Source organism: Chlorocebus sabaeus, chromosome 7 (assembly GCF_047675955.1).
Source record: "Chlorocebus sabaeus isolate Y175 chromosome 7, mChlSab1.0.hap1, whole genome shotgun sequence".
Classification (NCBI taxonomy): domain Eukaryota; kingdom Metazoa; phylum Chordata; class Mammalia; order Primates; family Cercopithecidae; genus Chlorocebus; species Chlorocebus sabaeus.
The window spans coordinates 90,597,704-90,612,844 of NC_132910.1; the positions used below are offsets into that span (position 1 = coordinate 90,597,704).

Here is a 15,141-nt window from a genome sequence, read left to right on the forward strand (position 1 = left end):
TTTGTCATGACAAAATGGGGTCACATATAGAAAGCACCTTATACAGTGCCTGGCACAAAGTAGGATTCAACTAATATTGCTTACTGCCTGTCTGTGAGCATGCATCTGTGAACACACATGTGAACAGAATTATCAGCCTGTACTCCACCCCAAAGGAGATGCCTAGACTTCCTTATGAAATTCCTTATGAAATTCCTTATGAAAATCACGACTCTTTGCTTAAATTAAAATATTTCACTTGGCTGGGTGCAGTGACCCATGCCTGTAATCCTACTACTTTGGGAGGCTGAGGTGGGTAGATCACCTGAGCTCGGGAGTTCGAGACCAGCCTGGGCAACATGGCGAAACCCCACCTCTCCCAAAAATACAAAAAACTAGCCAGGGGTGGTGGCACGCACCTGTTGGTACCAGCTACTTGGGAGGCTGAGGTGGGATGATCGCTTGAGCCTGGGAGGCAGAGGTTGCAGTGAGCTGACATTATGCCACTGCACTCCAACCTGGATGACAGAGACCCCGTCTCGGAAAAAAAAAATTAAAGTAAATTAACATATTTTACTAAAAAAAAGTTCCTGAAATACAGGTTGGTTAACCTCTGGTACACTGCAAAAAACAAAAAACAGACCCTGTGTTGAATTTCCAGGCCTGAAGCTTCTTTTATAATCCTCTTTTATTTTCATTTTCCTGCTCATTGTCATCATCATTTTCAGAGTGTAGATAACTGACAGACTGAAAAGAAAGAATTCAATTTCAGGTGTTGATTGTTGAAGACGACCCGAAGGCACAGTGGTTAAGAGCCTTAACTGCTCTGCCTTGGCGACCTGCTTTTCCTGTCTGTGATCTCGATGGTGATAGTAGTGGCCTCACTGAGTTACTAGGAGGACTGAATGAGACAATGCATGAAGAGCATCTAGCACAGCACCAGCCCGGAGTGAGTGGTCTATAAATGTGAGCTACACGATTAGCAGTCAAACCAAACCTTTGTGCCAAGTGGCTTAGCCACTTGTCTACAGTTTGTCTAGAAAAGCAGCTCTTATCTATTTGTCCATTTGGCATTTTGTACTAGACTGCAGTTAAAAAAGCTTATGAAAATGTTTTGTTTATGTTAAAGTGTACATATCAGGGCCAGGCATGGTGGCTCACACCTGTATTCCCAGCACTTTGGGAGGCCAAGGCAGGTGGATCACCTGAGTTCAGGAGTTTGAGACCACCCTTACCAACATGGCAAAAACCTGTCTCTACTAAAAATACAAAAATTAGCCAGGTGTAGTAGTGCATGCCTGTAATCCCAGCTACTTGGTAGGCTGAGGCAGGATAACCACTTGAACCTGGGAGGTAGAGGTTACAGTGAGCTAAGATCGCACCATTGTACCTCCAACCTGGGCAACAAGAGTGAAACTCCATCTCAAAAAAAAAAAAAGTTACATATCAATACCAATGATTTTTGAAACAAATGAATACCATTAATTGGTATCTGAATTTCATATCTGGTTATTATTCAAGTAGTCTTCTCATTACCCCAAATAACTAAGATTTGGTCACCCTGGGCTTGCAAACAAACAAACAAACAACAATAAACAAAATGAAAACTGGCAGAGTACAGGGACTTGGGTTTTGTACAAATGAAACCTTCTCTTGTCTCCTGTGCTCTCTTCCTTTTGGTGAGAAAAATCATGTCCTTGCAATGAAATAAAAAACCTGGTTTGTTTTAAAGGAGTAGTCTTAAGTAGCATTTATAATTGTTTGTTACCACCCCTTTAAAGGGTTGTTGTTAAGCTGTGTGCAGCTTGGAATGACGCTTTGGCCTAATTCACCCTGGCCACGAAAGCCTTGGAGTTAATCACAGTGTCAGTTTCATTTCACATGACACATGTCCTTTGCCATTTCGACCCGTCCTTTAAACAGAAGTAGTAGCTTCAGTGCTTGTTATGGGCTGCCAAAGAGAGCAAGTCATTGCCAGGAAAATTTTTAAGCCATTTCAAGGATGCAGGAAGGGACATTCTTGACGAACCTCCAAATCCTGGCAATTTTCCTACAGATTAAATGCACATGATCTGATTCTGCTTATGCTAACAAGCAAGATGACTGAGGGACTGCAAGCTATAACTGAAAAGAAAAGGTTGCAGGAAGCTCACCGGCTCCTAAGAATAACTGGCATTCTCACACCAAGCTAAGGAGAGCAATGATGATGGTACAAAGAATCCCAATTATATCCTCTAGAGAACAGTCAGAGATGTTTAACTTTGGGAAGAACATGTTCAGGGGTCATATAAAAACTACTAAAGTGTATGTAGGACTACCATGTAAAAGAGAGGCTGACGTGGGACACAGGAAAAAAGGGAGACAATTAGGGCCAAGGGCTGAATATTACAGGGAAACCCATTTGGGCTCATTATAAAGAACTTTCTAGGCCAGGGGTGGTGGCTCACACCTGTAATCCTAGCACTTTGGGAGGCCGAGGCAGATCACCTGAGGTCAGGAGTTCAAGACCCGACTGGCCAACATGGTGAAACCCCATCTCTACAAAAATGCAATTAGCCAGGCATGATGGCAGGTGCCTGTAATCCCAGCTATTTTGGGAAGCTGAGGTGGGAGAATTGCTTGAACCTGGGGGGCAGAGGTTGCAGTGAGCCGAGATCTCGCCATTATACTCCAGCTTGGGAGACTGAGTGAGACTCCGTCTCAAAAAAAAATAAAAATAAATAAATAAAAAAAGACCTTTCTAGTCATCAGAGCCCAGAAGCTAATTTTGTAATGTCTATCTCATTTGTATATTTCTCTGAACCTCTGTGGATAATGTAAGCTCCACACCAATGGAGGTTTCCAAGAAGAGGTTCAAGGAGCAGATGGAAGAGAAGGCTCAAACTCTAAGAGGATTATTTGTATTTTATATACAGAGTATAAATATATGTACTAATTTTATATATTTACCTTTTGAAGTAGATAATTCAGTGGCCTTTCAACAACTGAATATCACAAATACACACAAAATTCTGCAACCATCACCATCATCTAATTTTAGAACACCCACCTTAGAATATTTTAATCACCCCAAAATGAGACTGCAATGAGATCCCATACCCATTAGCACACACTCCCCATCCCCCATCCCCAGCCCTAGGGAACCACTAATCTACTATCTATCTCTATGGATTTCCTACATTTTGGACATTTCATATAAATGGAGTCATATATTCTTTCACTTAGCATAGTGTCTACAATTCTCATCCATGTTGTAGCATATGTCAGTACTTCATTCCTTTTTATTAGCAAATAATAAGGACTCTGATTTTATAAGTCTTTTCCAACACTGACATGTCATGCCCTAGGCTTAGGACTTTATTTTCCTTCTTCCTTTCACATCATTAAAGGGCTCCTGGCCGGGCGCAGTGACTCACACCTGTAATCCCAACACTTTGGGAGGCTGAGGCAGGTGGATCACCTGAGGTCAGAAGTTCAAGACCAGCCTGACTGCCATGGTGAAACCCCACCTCTACTAAAAATACAGAAAAAAAAATTAGCTGGGTGTGGTGGCGCATGCCTGTATTCCCAGCTACTTGGGAGGCTGAGGCAGGAGAATCGCTTGAACCCAGGAGGCGGAGGTTGCGGTGAGCCGAGATCTCGCCATTGCACTCCAGCCTGGGCATCAAGAGGGAAAATCCATCTAAAAAAACAAAAGGGGCTTCCTCATCTTCTCCACTGTGCAGAGCAATTTCAATTTTTACTATTATTTCAAATAACACTATCTTTAATTGTCCAGAATGAGAAAACTGAAGGACAAAAAGAGCAGCTATAAAACAGCAGCCCCTCAGTATGGTACACTATTTCCATACCATTTCTCCTCTTCAAAGCACTTTCCATTTCTTAGATTGCAAAGCCACAGAGTGAGGCTGTTTATATTTTGAGTTTCAAGTCATAACCCTGAGGCCGATGGCAGAGGACCCATGGTCATTCGGATGAAGCAGCCTTTATCTGAGGCAGAATAACACCTTTTACTGCCCTCCTCAGTCTCAGGGCCCTGAGGCACAGGTTCGCCGCAGCAGCTCGGAGTGAAGTGATACTTACATGTCGTAGATGCAGTTTGGAGTGAAGGAGTGATTTGCCTTGTGTCCCAAGGAGGCACAGTACTTGGATACATGGTTATAGGGCTCAGGCACATCAATGACCGTTTCTTCATCAAGGGAGAGGGTGTTCCCATTAAGGGCCCAGTCCCTGCTGTCAACCTGCAGAAAACAAAAAAGTGAGCCTTAGAGAGGACCTTTCTCCCCACAGTTCAAAGGACATCGGAGATATTAACTCATTTATCTTATTATTTTTGTTTTTGAGACAGGGTCTCACTCCATCACCTAGGCTGGGTGCAGTGGCATGATCTGGGCTAACCACAACCTCTGCCTCCCAGATTCAAGCGATTCTCATGCCTCAGCCTCCTGAGTAGCTGGAATTACAGGTGTGCACCACCACACCTAGCTAGTTTTTGTATTTTTTGTAGAGATGGGGTTTCACCATGTTGGCCAGGCTGGTCTCAAACTCCTGACCTCAAATGATCTGCCCACCTCAGCCTCCCAAAGTGTTGGAATTATAGGTGTGAGCCACCACACTCAGCCAAAACTTCAAAATTTGAGCGCTACAAAATGAAATAAAACAAAACAAAACAAGGCATCTCTCCACACACTGAGAGTGCAAATGACATGTGTGGTCAGTGCCATGCAGCTCGACTTACTATTTGTTCATTTTTCCTTGTTCCATATGAAAAAAAAGGATTTAAAGTCCCTGATGAATACACATAAAATATAACTAGATAACTTGAATTGGATAAAGAAGAGGAGGCAAAAGAAAAAAAACAAAGTAAGAACACAAATGGAACCAGAAATGTAAGGGATGCAAGAATGTACTCTAGGCAAGTCCTCTACCTTTGTTACAGGTGGGAAATCACTCTGACCAGCAGGCAGCCATCGATTACCAGCATGCCTTCTTATCTACAACAGGGGTTACTAACAGTGTAACCATCAGGCTTCTCTTCTCCAAACCACTCCTGACCAACTCACCCCAGGAGCTGGCGATGACAGCAGTCCAGCCTTTTGAAGCCAACACGATGACATTTTCATACAAAACTGTTAACTCTCAAGGTATACCATTTCCCCCACTGCTAAATTGTAATTGTGCTTTTGTTCATATGTGACAGTCCCTCAACTGATGTTTACTAAGTGGTACCACATGCCAGGCACTGTTCTAGGTGCAGGGGATATAGCAGTGATCAAAAGCGGAAAAAAAGCCTCATGGATCTTAATAGTCCAAAACCAGTCATGTGATACCGATATATGGCACCTGGTACCATCTACCTTATGCTGCCATTAGTTGTGTATTTTTCTTATCTCCCCAACAGAATCTAAATTTCATTAGGGCAAGAAGGGTGTCACATTCATTTATACAATAGAACATAGTGAGGTTCAGCACAAAGCCAGATTCTGCAGTTTGAAATCCTACTTGAACTCTGCTATTTGCTGTATTTTTGACTTTAAGCAAGTTGTGTAATCTCTCTAGGCTTCAATTTCCCTATCTGTAAAATGAGTAAGTAAATACTATATCAATATCTCAGAGTCACCTTTTGTATGCTGAATTTCTCTGGATTGCTGACAGAAGTCTGGCCTTCACATGGAACATAGTCTGACAGACCACAGTGCAGTTTGAATACATCACCATCTTTTGTCTGTGCAACTGCTTTGAAAGTGTAATAACTTTATTATTTTACAGCATTTCCCTCTTACTGTTCCATAGGAATAAATGCAAAGGTGAACATAAATGTGGGATATTAGCCATAAGCTTAAGGTCCCCATACACAGGTATAAGTCAGATAAGGAAGGAGCGCATAAGCTGTGCTAAAAACATTGAACTTTTGCCCTTAGGCAGACACTTAGGGAAGTTAATTGTAAAGTGAAGAAATAAAAACAGAAAACATACATGAAGCCTTTGAAATATATCAAAGATTATATCTTAAAGGCAAGAGGTGATTCAACTCTTTAACATTTTGTTTTTAATTTTTTTGACAAAAGAACTCCTCCTGACAAAATGTAGGATATAGTATGGCTTTTGCACAAGAAGATGTAGGGGGCCTTCCTATAAAGTACCCCGCCCAACGTTGTAAGTTAGTTATTTACAGAGTCTGACTGGATCTCAATTTTTTTAGACATTGGTATAGTCCAATATACCAATTACTGTCTTATGACGGCATCACCCCACTCTCTATAAAATAGCTGTAGAACTTTTTAAAAATCCTATTAAGGCTTAAAATAAAGAGGAGGAAAATGTCCAATCAATTTTACAAAAAAGCAAATCTGTTTCTTTAACTTTCTAGTGAGTACTAAGGTAAAGGGATTTTGTTTGAAGCAAAGTGCTTTAACCAACAAAGTTGATTTTCCACTGTCACCCCCACTTACCTCTTGGTGTGTAATTCGAACTCCATTATAAAAAGACATAACAGTATTAGGTCCCACTGCTACCTTTGAAAAAAGTCCTTCTCCAGCACTGGAAATGAGAGATTCAGCAACATAAACCCTAAATTGAAAAAAGAGTTGGTGACCTTTTCAGTTTAATATGTCATTCCTTACATCAAATGCCAAAATATCATTATGGCTACTGAATCCAAAATGTCAATTCATAACTCAACTAAGAAGGGAGGGAGGAAGAAAAAGTTAAACCACAATATTTTGGCATTGGAAATTAAACAAATGGTAGTTACGTCTCTTTTAAGAGTGGTGTTTAAAATTTGCTTTCTAATATAGAAATTATCATTATATTTTCATAAAGATGCTCAGTGCTTGATATGAGGGTTTTTTTTGGAAGAATTTATGTTTTTAGTTAATGACAATTTTCACTGTCTTACTGGACAAGTAAGCATTTTTTCAAAGTTAATTAAAGCTATATCTAAGTTTGTCAGTGTTAGATGGGAGGGAAAGGAGGCTGTTTTAGTTAAGCCTCAAGATGAATCTTTTATATGAAACAGTGACAATTAATAAGATATATCCAATAAGCATTTCCCAACAAAAGGGTTCATAACAGGGGTCAGTTAACTATGGCCTGAGGGTCCAGTCTGGCTGCTGCTCATTTTTGTAAGTAAAGTTTTATTTGGACACAGCCACACCCATTTGTTTAGTATTGCCTATGACTGCTTTAGCTCTACAAAGGCAGAATTGAGTAGTTGCAACAGATATTATATGGCTTGCAAAGCCTAAAATATTTACTATGTGGCCCTTTACAGAAAAAGTTTGCCAACCACTGTTATAAGAAAACAGCTGGTCGGGTGTGGTGGCTCACGCCTGTAATACCAGCACTTTGGGAGGTTGAGGTGGGTGGATCACCTGAGGTCAGGAGTTCAAGACCACCCTGGTCAACATGGTGAAACCCCATCTCTACTAAAAATACAAAAATTAGCTGGGTATGGTGGCGGGTGCCTGTAATCCCAGTTACTCGGGAGGCTGAGGCAGGAGACTCGCTTGAACCTGGGCGGCGGAGATTGCAGTGAGCTGAAATTGCGTCATTGCACTCCAGCCTGGGCGACAAGAGCAAGACTCTGTCTTAAAAAAAAAAAAAAAAAAAGAAAAAAGCACTCATAATTATAGAACTGGATTTAATCAGACACTGGGATGGAATGACCCTACAGGAATTGATCATCTGTAATTTTAGTTACATGGCTCATGCTTATTCATGAACTGGAAGACTAATTTATTGCTTTCAACTCTTTACTTCTTCCCTGTGATAGAATTATATACATCCTGCCACTTTGCCACGTGACCTTGTAGTGCCTCCCTCAGGGTGGGTGGAGGATACTGACTTCTCACTTGGCCATCTGATCTGCTTTGCTGGTAGAACATGGGCAGAAGTGGCTGCAGGCAGGTCTCAAGTGTGAAGGGCTGGGGCAAATTTCTGATGGCCTCCTCCAGACTTTTCACTGTCACCACTAGAAGAATATGCCCTAGGGGGCTGTTGCTCCCTGTTTCTCTTGTAAAGAAAACATGTGAAACAGACTTGAACCCAACTTGAAACCTGGAGTCCAGCCTAAGCCAGCTGAGCTTAGCTGATTCCAGTCAAAAGTGGCTGAACCTCAGCCAACCTACAGAACTATGAGTGTAAAACAAAATGTTTGGTTCTGTAAACCACTGAGAGTTCTGAGGGCATCATTATGCAGCCTCATCACAACAATAATAACAGAAAAGACTAACACATATGGCTATGGTCTTGTGTTTCAGAGCTAACAAAAAAGCTAAACCCTTCCCTTTGTAACTGGGCCAGAGCCTCATGTCAAAAAAGAGTCCATTCGTCATTGTGACATTGTGGGGTCAGCCCTATCAGTCGAATGGGGAAAGAGGCCTATTTCTCAGATGGGAACAGAAACTCAATGGGAAGTAAGCCATGATTACAAAAAGTGAGGCAAAGAGAAAACCAATTTCAGATAGTACGCTTACTCATAAACAGATCTGTTGCTAAGGAATAAGAAGAATCCCAGAGAGGGTACCAGAGAAAGCCACACCAACACTCAAGAGCTAGAGTTTAGCCATCCTCATAAATAAGACATGAAGTGCGACAGGACGTGACCCTCTGGGGGTGGGCTTACAAACCAGAAACTTGTCATTTATAAGCTAGAATGTTTTTATGCCTCTCTCTTACACTTTGTTTCACTCTTGTCTTCTCTTAGTGAAAAAAAGAAATTGTCTTGTGTTCCAGAACACCTCAACTGGACTAAGATGAAATGGAGGCATCCTGTGTGCACAGGCTAGAGCTTTAAAGAGCATGAAATGTTCCTCTAGAGGGCTAGCATGTGACTGCAGCACAGACTGTAAGAACGGGATGCTCAGCCAGGACATAGCTGGCTGCCTGGCTCAACTGCCTTTTTTTTTTTTTTTTTTTTTTAATGGAGTCTCGCTCTGTTGCCTAGGCTGGAGTGCAATGGCATGATCTCGGCTCACCGTAACCTCTGCCTCCCAGGTTGAAGCAATTCTTGTGCCTCAGCCTCCTGAGTAGCTGGGATTACAGGCATACGCCATAACACCTGGGTACTTTTTGTATTTTTAGTGGAGATGGGGTTTCACCATGTTGGCCAGGATGATCTTGAACACATGACCTCAAGTGATCTGCCTGCCTTGGCCTCCCAAATTGCTGGGATTACAGGCATAAGCCACCATGCCCAGCCTCAACTGCTCTTTCTACCTGGAGGTTTTACTTTAGGACAGACACACAAGCTGTTCTGTGATTTATGGGTGGGGAAACTCTCTTACAGGGTCAGATTCTACATAAGAATACAAACACTGTTCCTCAGAATATAGAAATATTTATTTGAGGATTTGCAAAGGAGAAGGACACTTTAATGAGGAGCTTGGTCTGAGCTGGAACCCAGCCTGGGCAGAGAGTCACAGAGCTGCATAAGTTCCTACCACTAGGCTTCTTTAACCTCACATAAACAGTGCAATTAAAACCACAAGGAGGACATTACCTTTCTGATTCATAAGGATCTGGAAGAAGAGCATTGGTAGAAATGCAAGATGAAGTCGACTTATCAAAGTGGTACACTGAATCTGAAAAGCAAACAAAAATATCAGTACAGGTGCAGAGTTGGGGAAGAGCATTTATAACACTTCTCTCTATTCATGGGACAACGGAGAGTTAAAAAACCAAAAGTCTTAATTAAGTTATACCAACTAGAATGAAGTTCTTCAATTTAAATGGATACATTTTAGATTTACTCTTCACTTTTATCTTCAGGCCTTCATGAACAGCCATCAGATGCATCTCTTAACATCCCAATTCGCTCTTGAATTTTCCTTATTAAAATGACTTAAAGGATGCTTGGGAATCAATAAAATGTGTGTCATGAAATTCTGAGATCTCTTGGCTCAGATCAAATTGGATGATGGTTTTAAATTTTTCTGGTGGTTTTCTTCATTACAGATACAGTCTACAGAATCCAACAACAGAACCCTGGCAGTTGTCTCCTTCACTAAGAATAAAATTCTGCCTCACCAGAATTAAGGAGAACAGCACTGCTTTTGATAAAGCATCAACAAAGTAATCTCCTTTCTATTATGGTGGTTCAGAAGCCAGTTAGTAATTTAGTCTAGAAACCAAGGCACACAACCGCCCGAGAATGAACACTGGCTCTCTGTGAATGGTTAGCCTGAGAGAATCTTCACAGAGAGCACTGAAGATAGATGCTCTGAAGGCTGATAGGGAAAGAAACAAGATTTAGAATCAGAGGGCTTACTCCTGCAAAGCAAATGATTATACACACTAAGGGAAAACTCATAATCCCATTAAGTAGTTCTTCAGTAGTTACCAATGGTTACTAGGTCCTCTTTCTGTTTGTTTGTGAGTGGCTTTTTTTGTACCACCAAGGAATACCTTAAACTAAAAGTCAGAAACCAATCCAAATCAGTCAGTGTCTGCAACAGAAACAGACCATTTGAGTGTTTCAAAGAGAATTCAGTTCAGGGAATTGGTCATACAGGGGATGGAATGCTGACAAGACAGATGGAGCCGTGAAGAGCCCAGACACTGGCAAGAGCGGGAAGCTGCCGCTGCAGGCGGGAGGGACAGAGTGCACAGTGGTGCTCCTGGAGCTCTGGAGCTGGGTAGTTGGAACTAGCCTGGGCCTTCCTCAAGGGAGATGGAATCAGGAGGTGACGGGGCCACTGCTGGAGATGCTGGTTGACACAGAGAGGGCTTCTGCCTGCTGCCTTCTCCTGCTTTGTCCCCAGCCAGCCAGCGGCCTCCCTTTGGCCAAACTCAGACAGAAGTCAAACACACAGGAGCCTGAAAAACGCAGGCCACAAGGGGCAACAGCCTCTTGCAATAATAGCGGGCAGTGAAAGAATGACGAATGGATTGGATCTGAGAGCAAAGTGGTAACAGACCACCAAGCAATCCATGAAAAGAATTTAAACCACCCTCCCCCACTTTTATTTTCTTTTCAGACAGTCTTACTCTGTCACTCAGGCTGGAGGGCAATGGTGTGATCTCAGCTCACTGCAACCTCTGCCTCCTGGGTTCAAGCGATTCTCCTGCCTCAGCCTCCCAAGCAGCTGGGATTACAGGTGCCTGTCACCATGCTTGGCTGGCTAATTTTTGTATTTTCAGTAGAGACAGGGTTCACCCTGTTGGCCAGGCTGGTCTGGAACTCCTGATCTCTAGTGATCCACCTGGCTCAGCCTCCCAAAGTGCGGGTATTATAGGCATGAGCTGCTGTGCCCACCTGCCGCTTTTTAAAAAGAGCCAGAATTGTGCGTGGAATATATGTTCTATTGAGTGGAAATTCTCCTATGAACTTCCATCTAGCTCCTTAGACTAAAACTTTTATGACAAATGTACTGAGTGCCAACTACATGTACAACACTAGGGACTTCGTAGATACAAAAAGGATTAACCTCTGTTGCTGCTTTCAGGGAGTGCATGCTATCTCTTCCAATGCCTGCTGTCCCTTCTTCTGCTCCCTTAGACATGCACAGGCTGCAGGCACATCCTTTACTTTCCCTCCTTTCCTCTACAGAATGTTATGCCCTTTGACTAGAATTCATTTATTCAATTGACAAACATTCATTATAAAAGGTGAGTTAAGCCTAAAAGATGGAGTAGGAATTAGCCAAGGAAAGCAGTCACTATGTGGAGGAGGGCTGACCAGGTAAGAAGAAATGCCAGCCAGTGGCATAGGTGAGAAACTCCACAGGAAGTAAGTAGAGAACTAGAAGTAGTTTGTGGTTACAAAAGCACACAGAGAAAGGGAGAAGCTGGTGAGGCCACAGGCCAAGGAGTGTTTTATGTGAGATATTTGCATTAATTTCTCTCCTTCCCCAACCATTGGACCCTACAGTCACATAACCCTGTACCCCCTAACCCACTGGCTAGTCAACAGGTCAATAATTATAACTGAAAGGGGCAGAGGAGAAACACAAACATGGCAGAACATTAGACTAAAGATCTGTCCATGGGATCTTCGGAGTGCCAGAGCAGCCATGGTTCCTGGCCCTTTTGAGGCTCAAACTATTCAACATTTCAAAATACCTGAGGTCTGCAGGAATCTTGCCATTAAATCCCCCCTTTCTTTTTTGCCTTAAGTTAATTTGAAGTGAATGTTTATTTGCAACCAGAAGTTTTTTTTTTGAGACAGAATATCTGCGTGTCACCCAGGCTGGAGTGCAGGGGTGCTATCTTGGCTCACTGCAACCTCCACTTCCCAGGTTCAAGTGGTTCTTGTGCCTCAGCCTCCTGAGTAGCTGGGACTACAGGCATGTACCACCACACCCAGCTAAAGCAACCAGAAATTCTAAAAAAATAATAATTCCTTTGAGAATTCTCACTCTCAACATTTTTTTTTTTTTAAGACAGGGTATCACTCCTGTCGCCCAGGCTGGAGTGCAGTGCACTCAGCTCACTCCAGCCTTGACTTCCTGAGCTCAGGCGATCCTCCCACCTCTGTCTCCCAAGTAGCTGAGATTACGGGCACATGCCACAATGTCCAGCTAATACATACATACATATATATATATGTGTGTGTGTGTGTGTGTGTGTGTGTGTGTGTGTATATATATATATTTTTTTTTTTTTTTTTTGTAGAGACAGGATCTTACCATGCTACCCAGGCTGATCTTGAACTTCTGGGCTCAAGTGATCCATCCGGCTCAGCCTCCCAAAGTGCTAGGATTACAGCTGTGAGCCACCAGGCCCGGCCTACTGTTTCTTATTTATAGCAAGAAGAATGTAATAACAACAACTTTCATTACGGTGTTTTATGGTAGGTGCTAATATCCACATTTGGTAATGAGGAAACAGGTTCTGAAAAAATAAATAACTTGCCCAAGGATATATAGTAAATGTTAGAGCTAGGTCTCAGATTAGGTGATTCTTAAATTCAGGCACCTGCCACTAAAAATGCTGCTACTTCTGAAGTTTTAAAGTTGGCATCACCAATTGGGATCCTCCCTTGTTTCAAGTCTCCTCATTTCTAAATATTATAACAGTGTCTCCTTTCAGAACATAGATCAAGGGCATAGATATCAGAGTTTGTAGTTCAAAGATTACTACTTCCCTTTTTTTTAAATAAACTTTTCATTTTGGAGTAATTTCAAATACATGACATGCATCACATAATGAAGGGGATACGTTCTGAGAAATGTGTCGTGAGGCGAGTTGGTCATTAAGCAAACTGATATCAGAGAGTGTACTCACACAAACCTAGATGGTATAGCCAACTACAAACCTAAGCTATTAATAAATGGTACAGCCTATTGCTCCCAGGCTCCAAACCGGTATAGCATGTTACTACAGGGAATACCGTAGACAACAGTAACCTAATGGGAAGGATTTGTGTATCTAAACATTTCTATATGTAGAAAAGATACAGTAAAAATATGGTATGATCTTAGCTGAGTTCAGTAGTTTATGCCTGTAATCCCAGCACTATGAGAGTCTGAGGCAGGAAGATTGCTTGAGGCCAGGATTTTGAGACCAGCCTGAGCAATACAGCAATACCCTGTTTCTACAAAAAAATTAAAAATATTTAGCTGGGCATTGTGGTGCATGCCTATAGTCTTCACTACTGGGGAGGCTGAGGCAGGAGAATTGCTTGAGCCCAGGAGCTCAAGGCTGCGGTGGGCTATGATAACACCAGTCCACTCCAGTCTGGGCAACAGAGTGAAATCCTGTCCCTTAAAAAATAAAATGAAAATAAAAACAAAAATATGGCATAATCTTATGGTACCACAGTTATTATGGGCCCATGACTGTATATAGAAAAGTTGCAAAGAAAGCACAGAGCATCCTCACTGTTCCTCCTAATGTTAACTTCTTACAGTGCATGGTACATTTGTCAAAATTAAGAAACCAACACAGATACATTACTATGTACTAAACTCTAGACTTTATTTAGATTTCACCAGTTTTTCCACTAACGTCCTTTTTCTCTTCCAGGATCCAATCCAGAATCCCACATTGCATTTAGACTGTCTCCATTTTTAACTTAAAAAAACAAAAAAGACATTTAAAGCAACCCAAATTGGACCTAAATATAAATGCTAAATTTTTCACTTTTGGACAAGCTTCCTTTGGAGATTCTTCTTCAGATCCCAAATAACTAAATACTATTTAAGCCTATTAATGCCTAGATTTATTGTCTTTTCTATTTTTTTCTCCCTATAACCAAACCTGGATCAGAAATACATGCACATATTATTTTCAAGGAATCAGACCAATTCAATAGCTTTCTTAAGCTGTGCCACTCAAAATGCAAAATCTTGATTTTTCTTTGTATATTTTCCAGATTTTCTTTTTTTTGAGATGGAGTCTCGCTCTGTGGCTCAGGCTGGAGTGCAGTGGCCGGATCTCAGCTCACTGCAAGCTCCGCCTCCCAGGTTTACACCATTCTCCTGCCTAGCCTCCCGAGTAGCTGGGACTACAGGCGCCCGCCACCTCGCCCGGCTAGTTTTTTGTATTTTTTAGTACAGACGGGGTTTCACCGTGTTAGCCAGGATGGTCTCGATCTCCTGACCTCGTGATCCGCCCGTCTCGGTCTCCCAAAGTGCTGGGATTACAGGCTTGAGCCACCGCGCCCGGCCCAGATTTTCTACACTTAGTAATTTTATGCTCAGAAAAAATGTTTAGTGTGACATGTGTACTTCTAAAAGGAAAATAATACTTTTTTCAAATATGGATTCCATTGGGTTCACTCATACACTGTGCTCCATGCAAGATGTCGGGCTCAAGATGCCAACATGCATTTATATTTTCCAGTCACAGCTCAGGCTCAATCAACTTTACAGTTTAGAGATCTACTTGATTTGGTTCTTTATTATCATAGTACAGTTTTTTGGAGAGATAACCGTTTGAAATCAATTGAATTACTGCTGTCATTTCTTTATTCCCTCACTATATGAGAATTATATACCTAGGCCCTTTGTCACATGACTTTTCGGTATCTCCCACTAATGTGCATGGTGTAATTTCCCTGCTTGGCCATGTGACTTGCTTTGATCAGTGAAAAGTGGGTGAAAGTGCCACCATGTCAGTTCCAAGGTGAGGTTTCAAAAGGCATCACAGGTATCTGCTTATACTCTGACACTTCTGTGATCCACTGTGGGAAAATCTTGCCCCACATTGCCATTGTCC

The 15,141-nt window shown here is 42.0% G+C and overlaps 1 protein-coding gene across 1 annotated transcript in view; it reads right to left on the reverse strand.

Moving 5' to 3' along the window:
* Positions 1 to 15,141, reverse strand: part of SETD7 (SET domain containing 7, histone lysine methyltransferase) — a 51,960-nt gene that overhangs the window by 7,696 nt on the left and 29,123 nt on the right. Inside the window, exons 5-7 of the mRNA XM_007999835.3 lie at positions 9,482 to 9,563; positions 6,432 to 6,549; positions 4,063 to 4,220 (exon numbers count right to left, since the gene is read on the reverse strand). Of these exons, the coding sequence (XP_007998026.1) occupies positions 4,063 to 4,220; positions 6,432 to 6,549; positions 9,482 to 9,563 (358 nt within the window). The remainder of the gene's footprint in view (positions 1 to 4,062; positions 4,221 to 6,431; positions 6,550 to 9,481; positions 9,564 to 15,141) is intronic.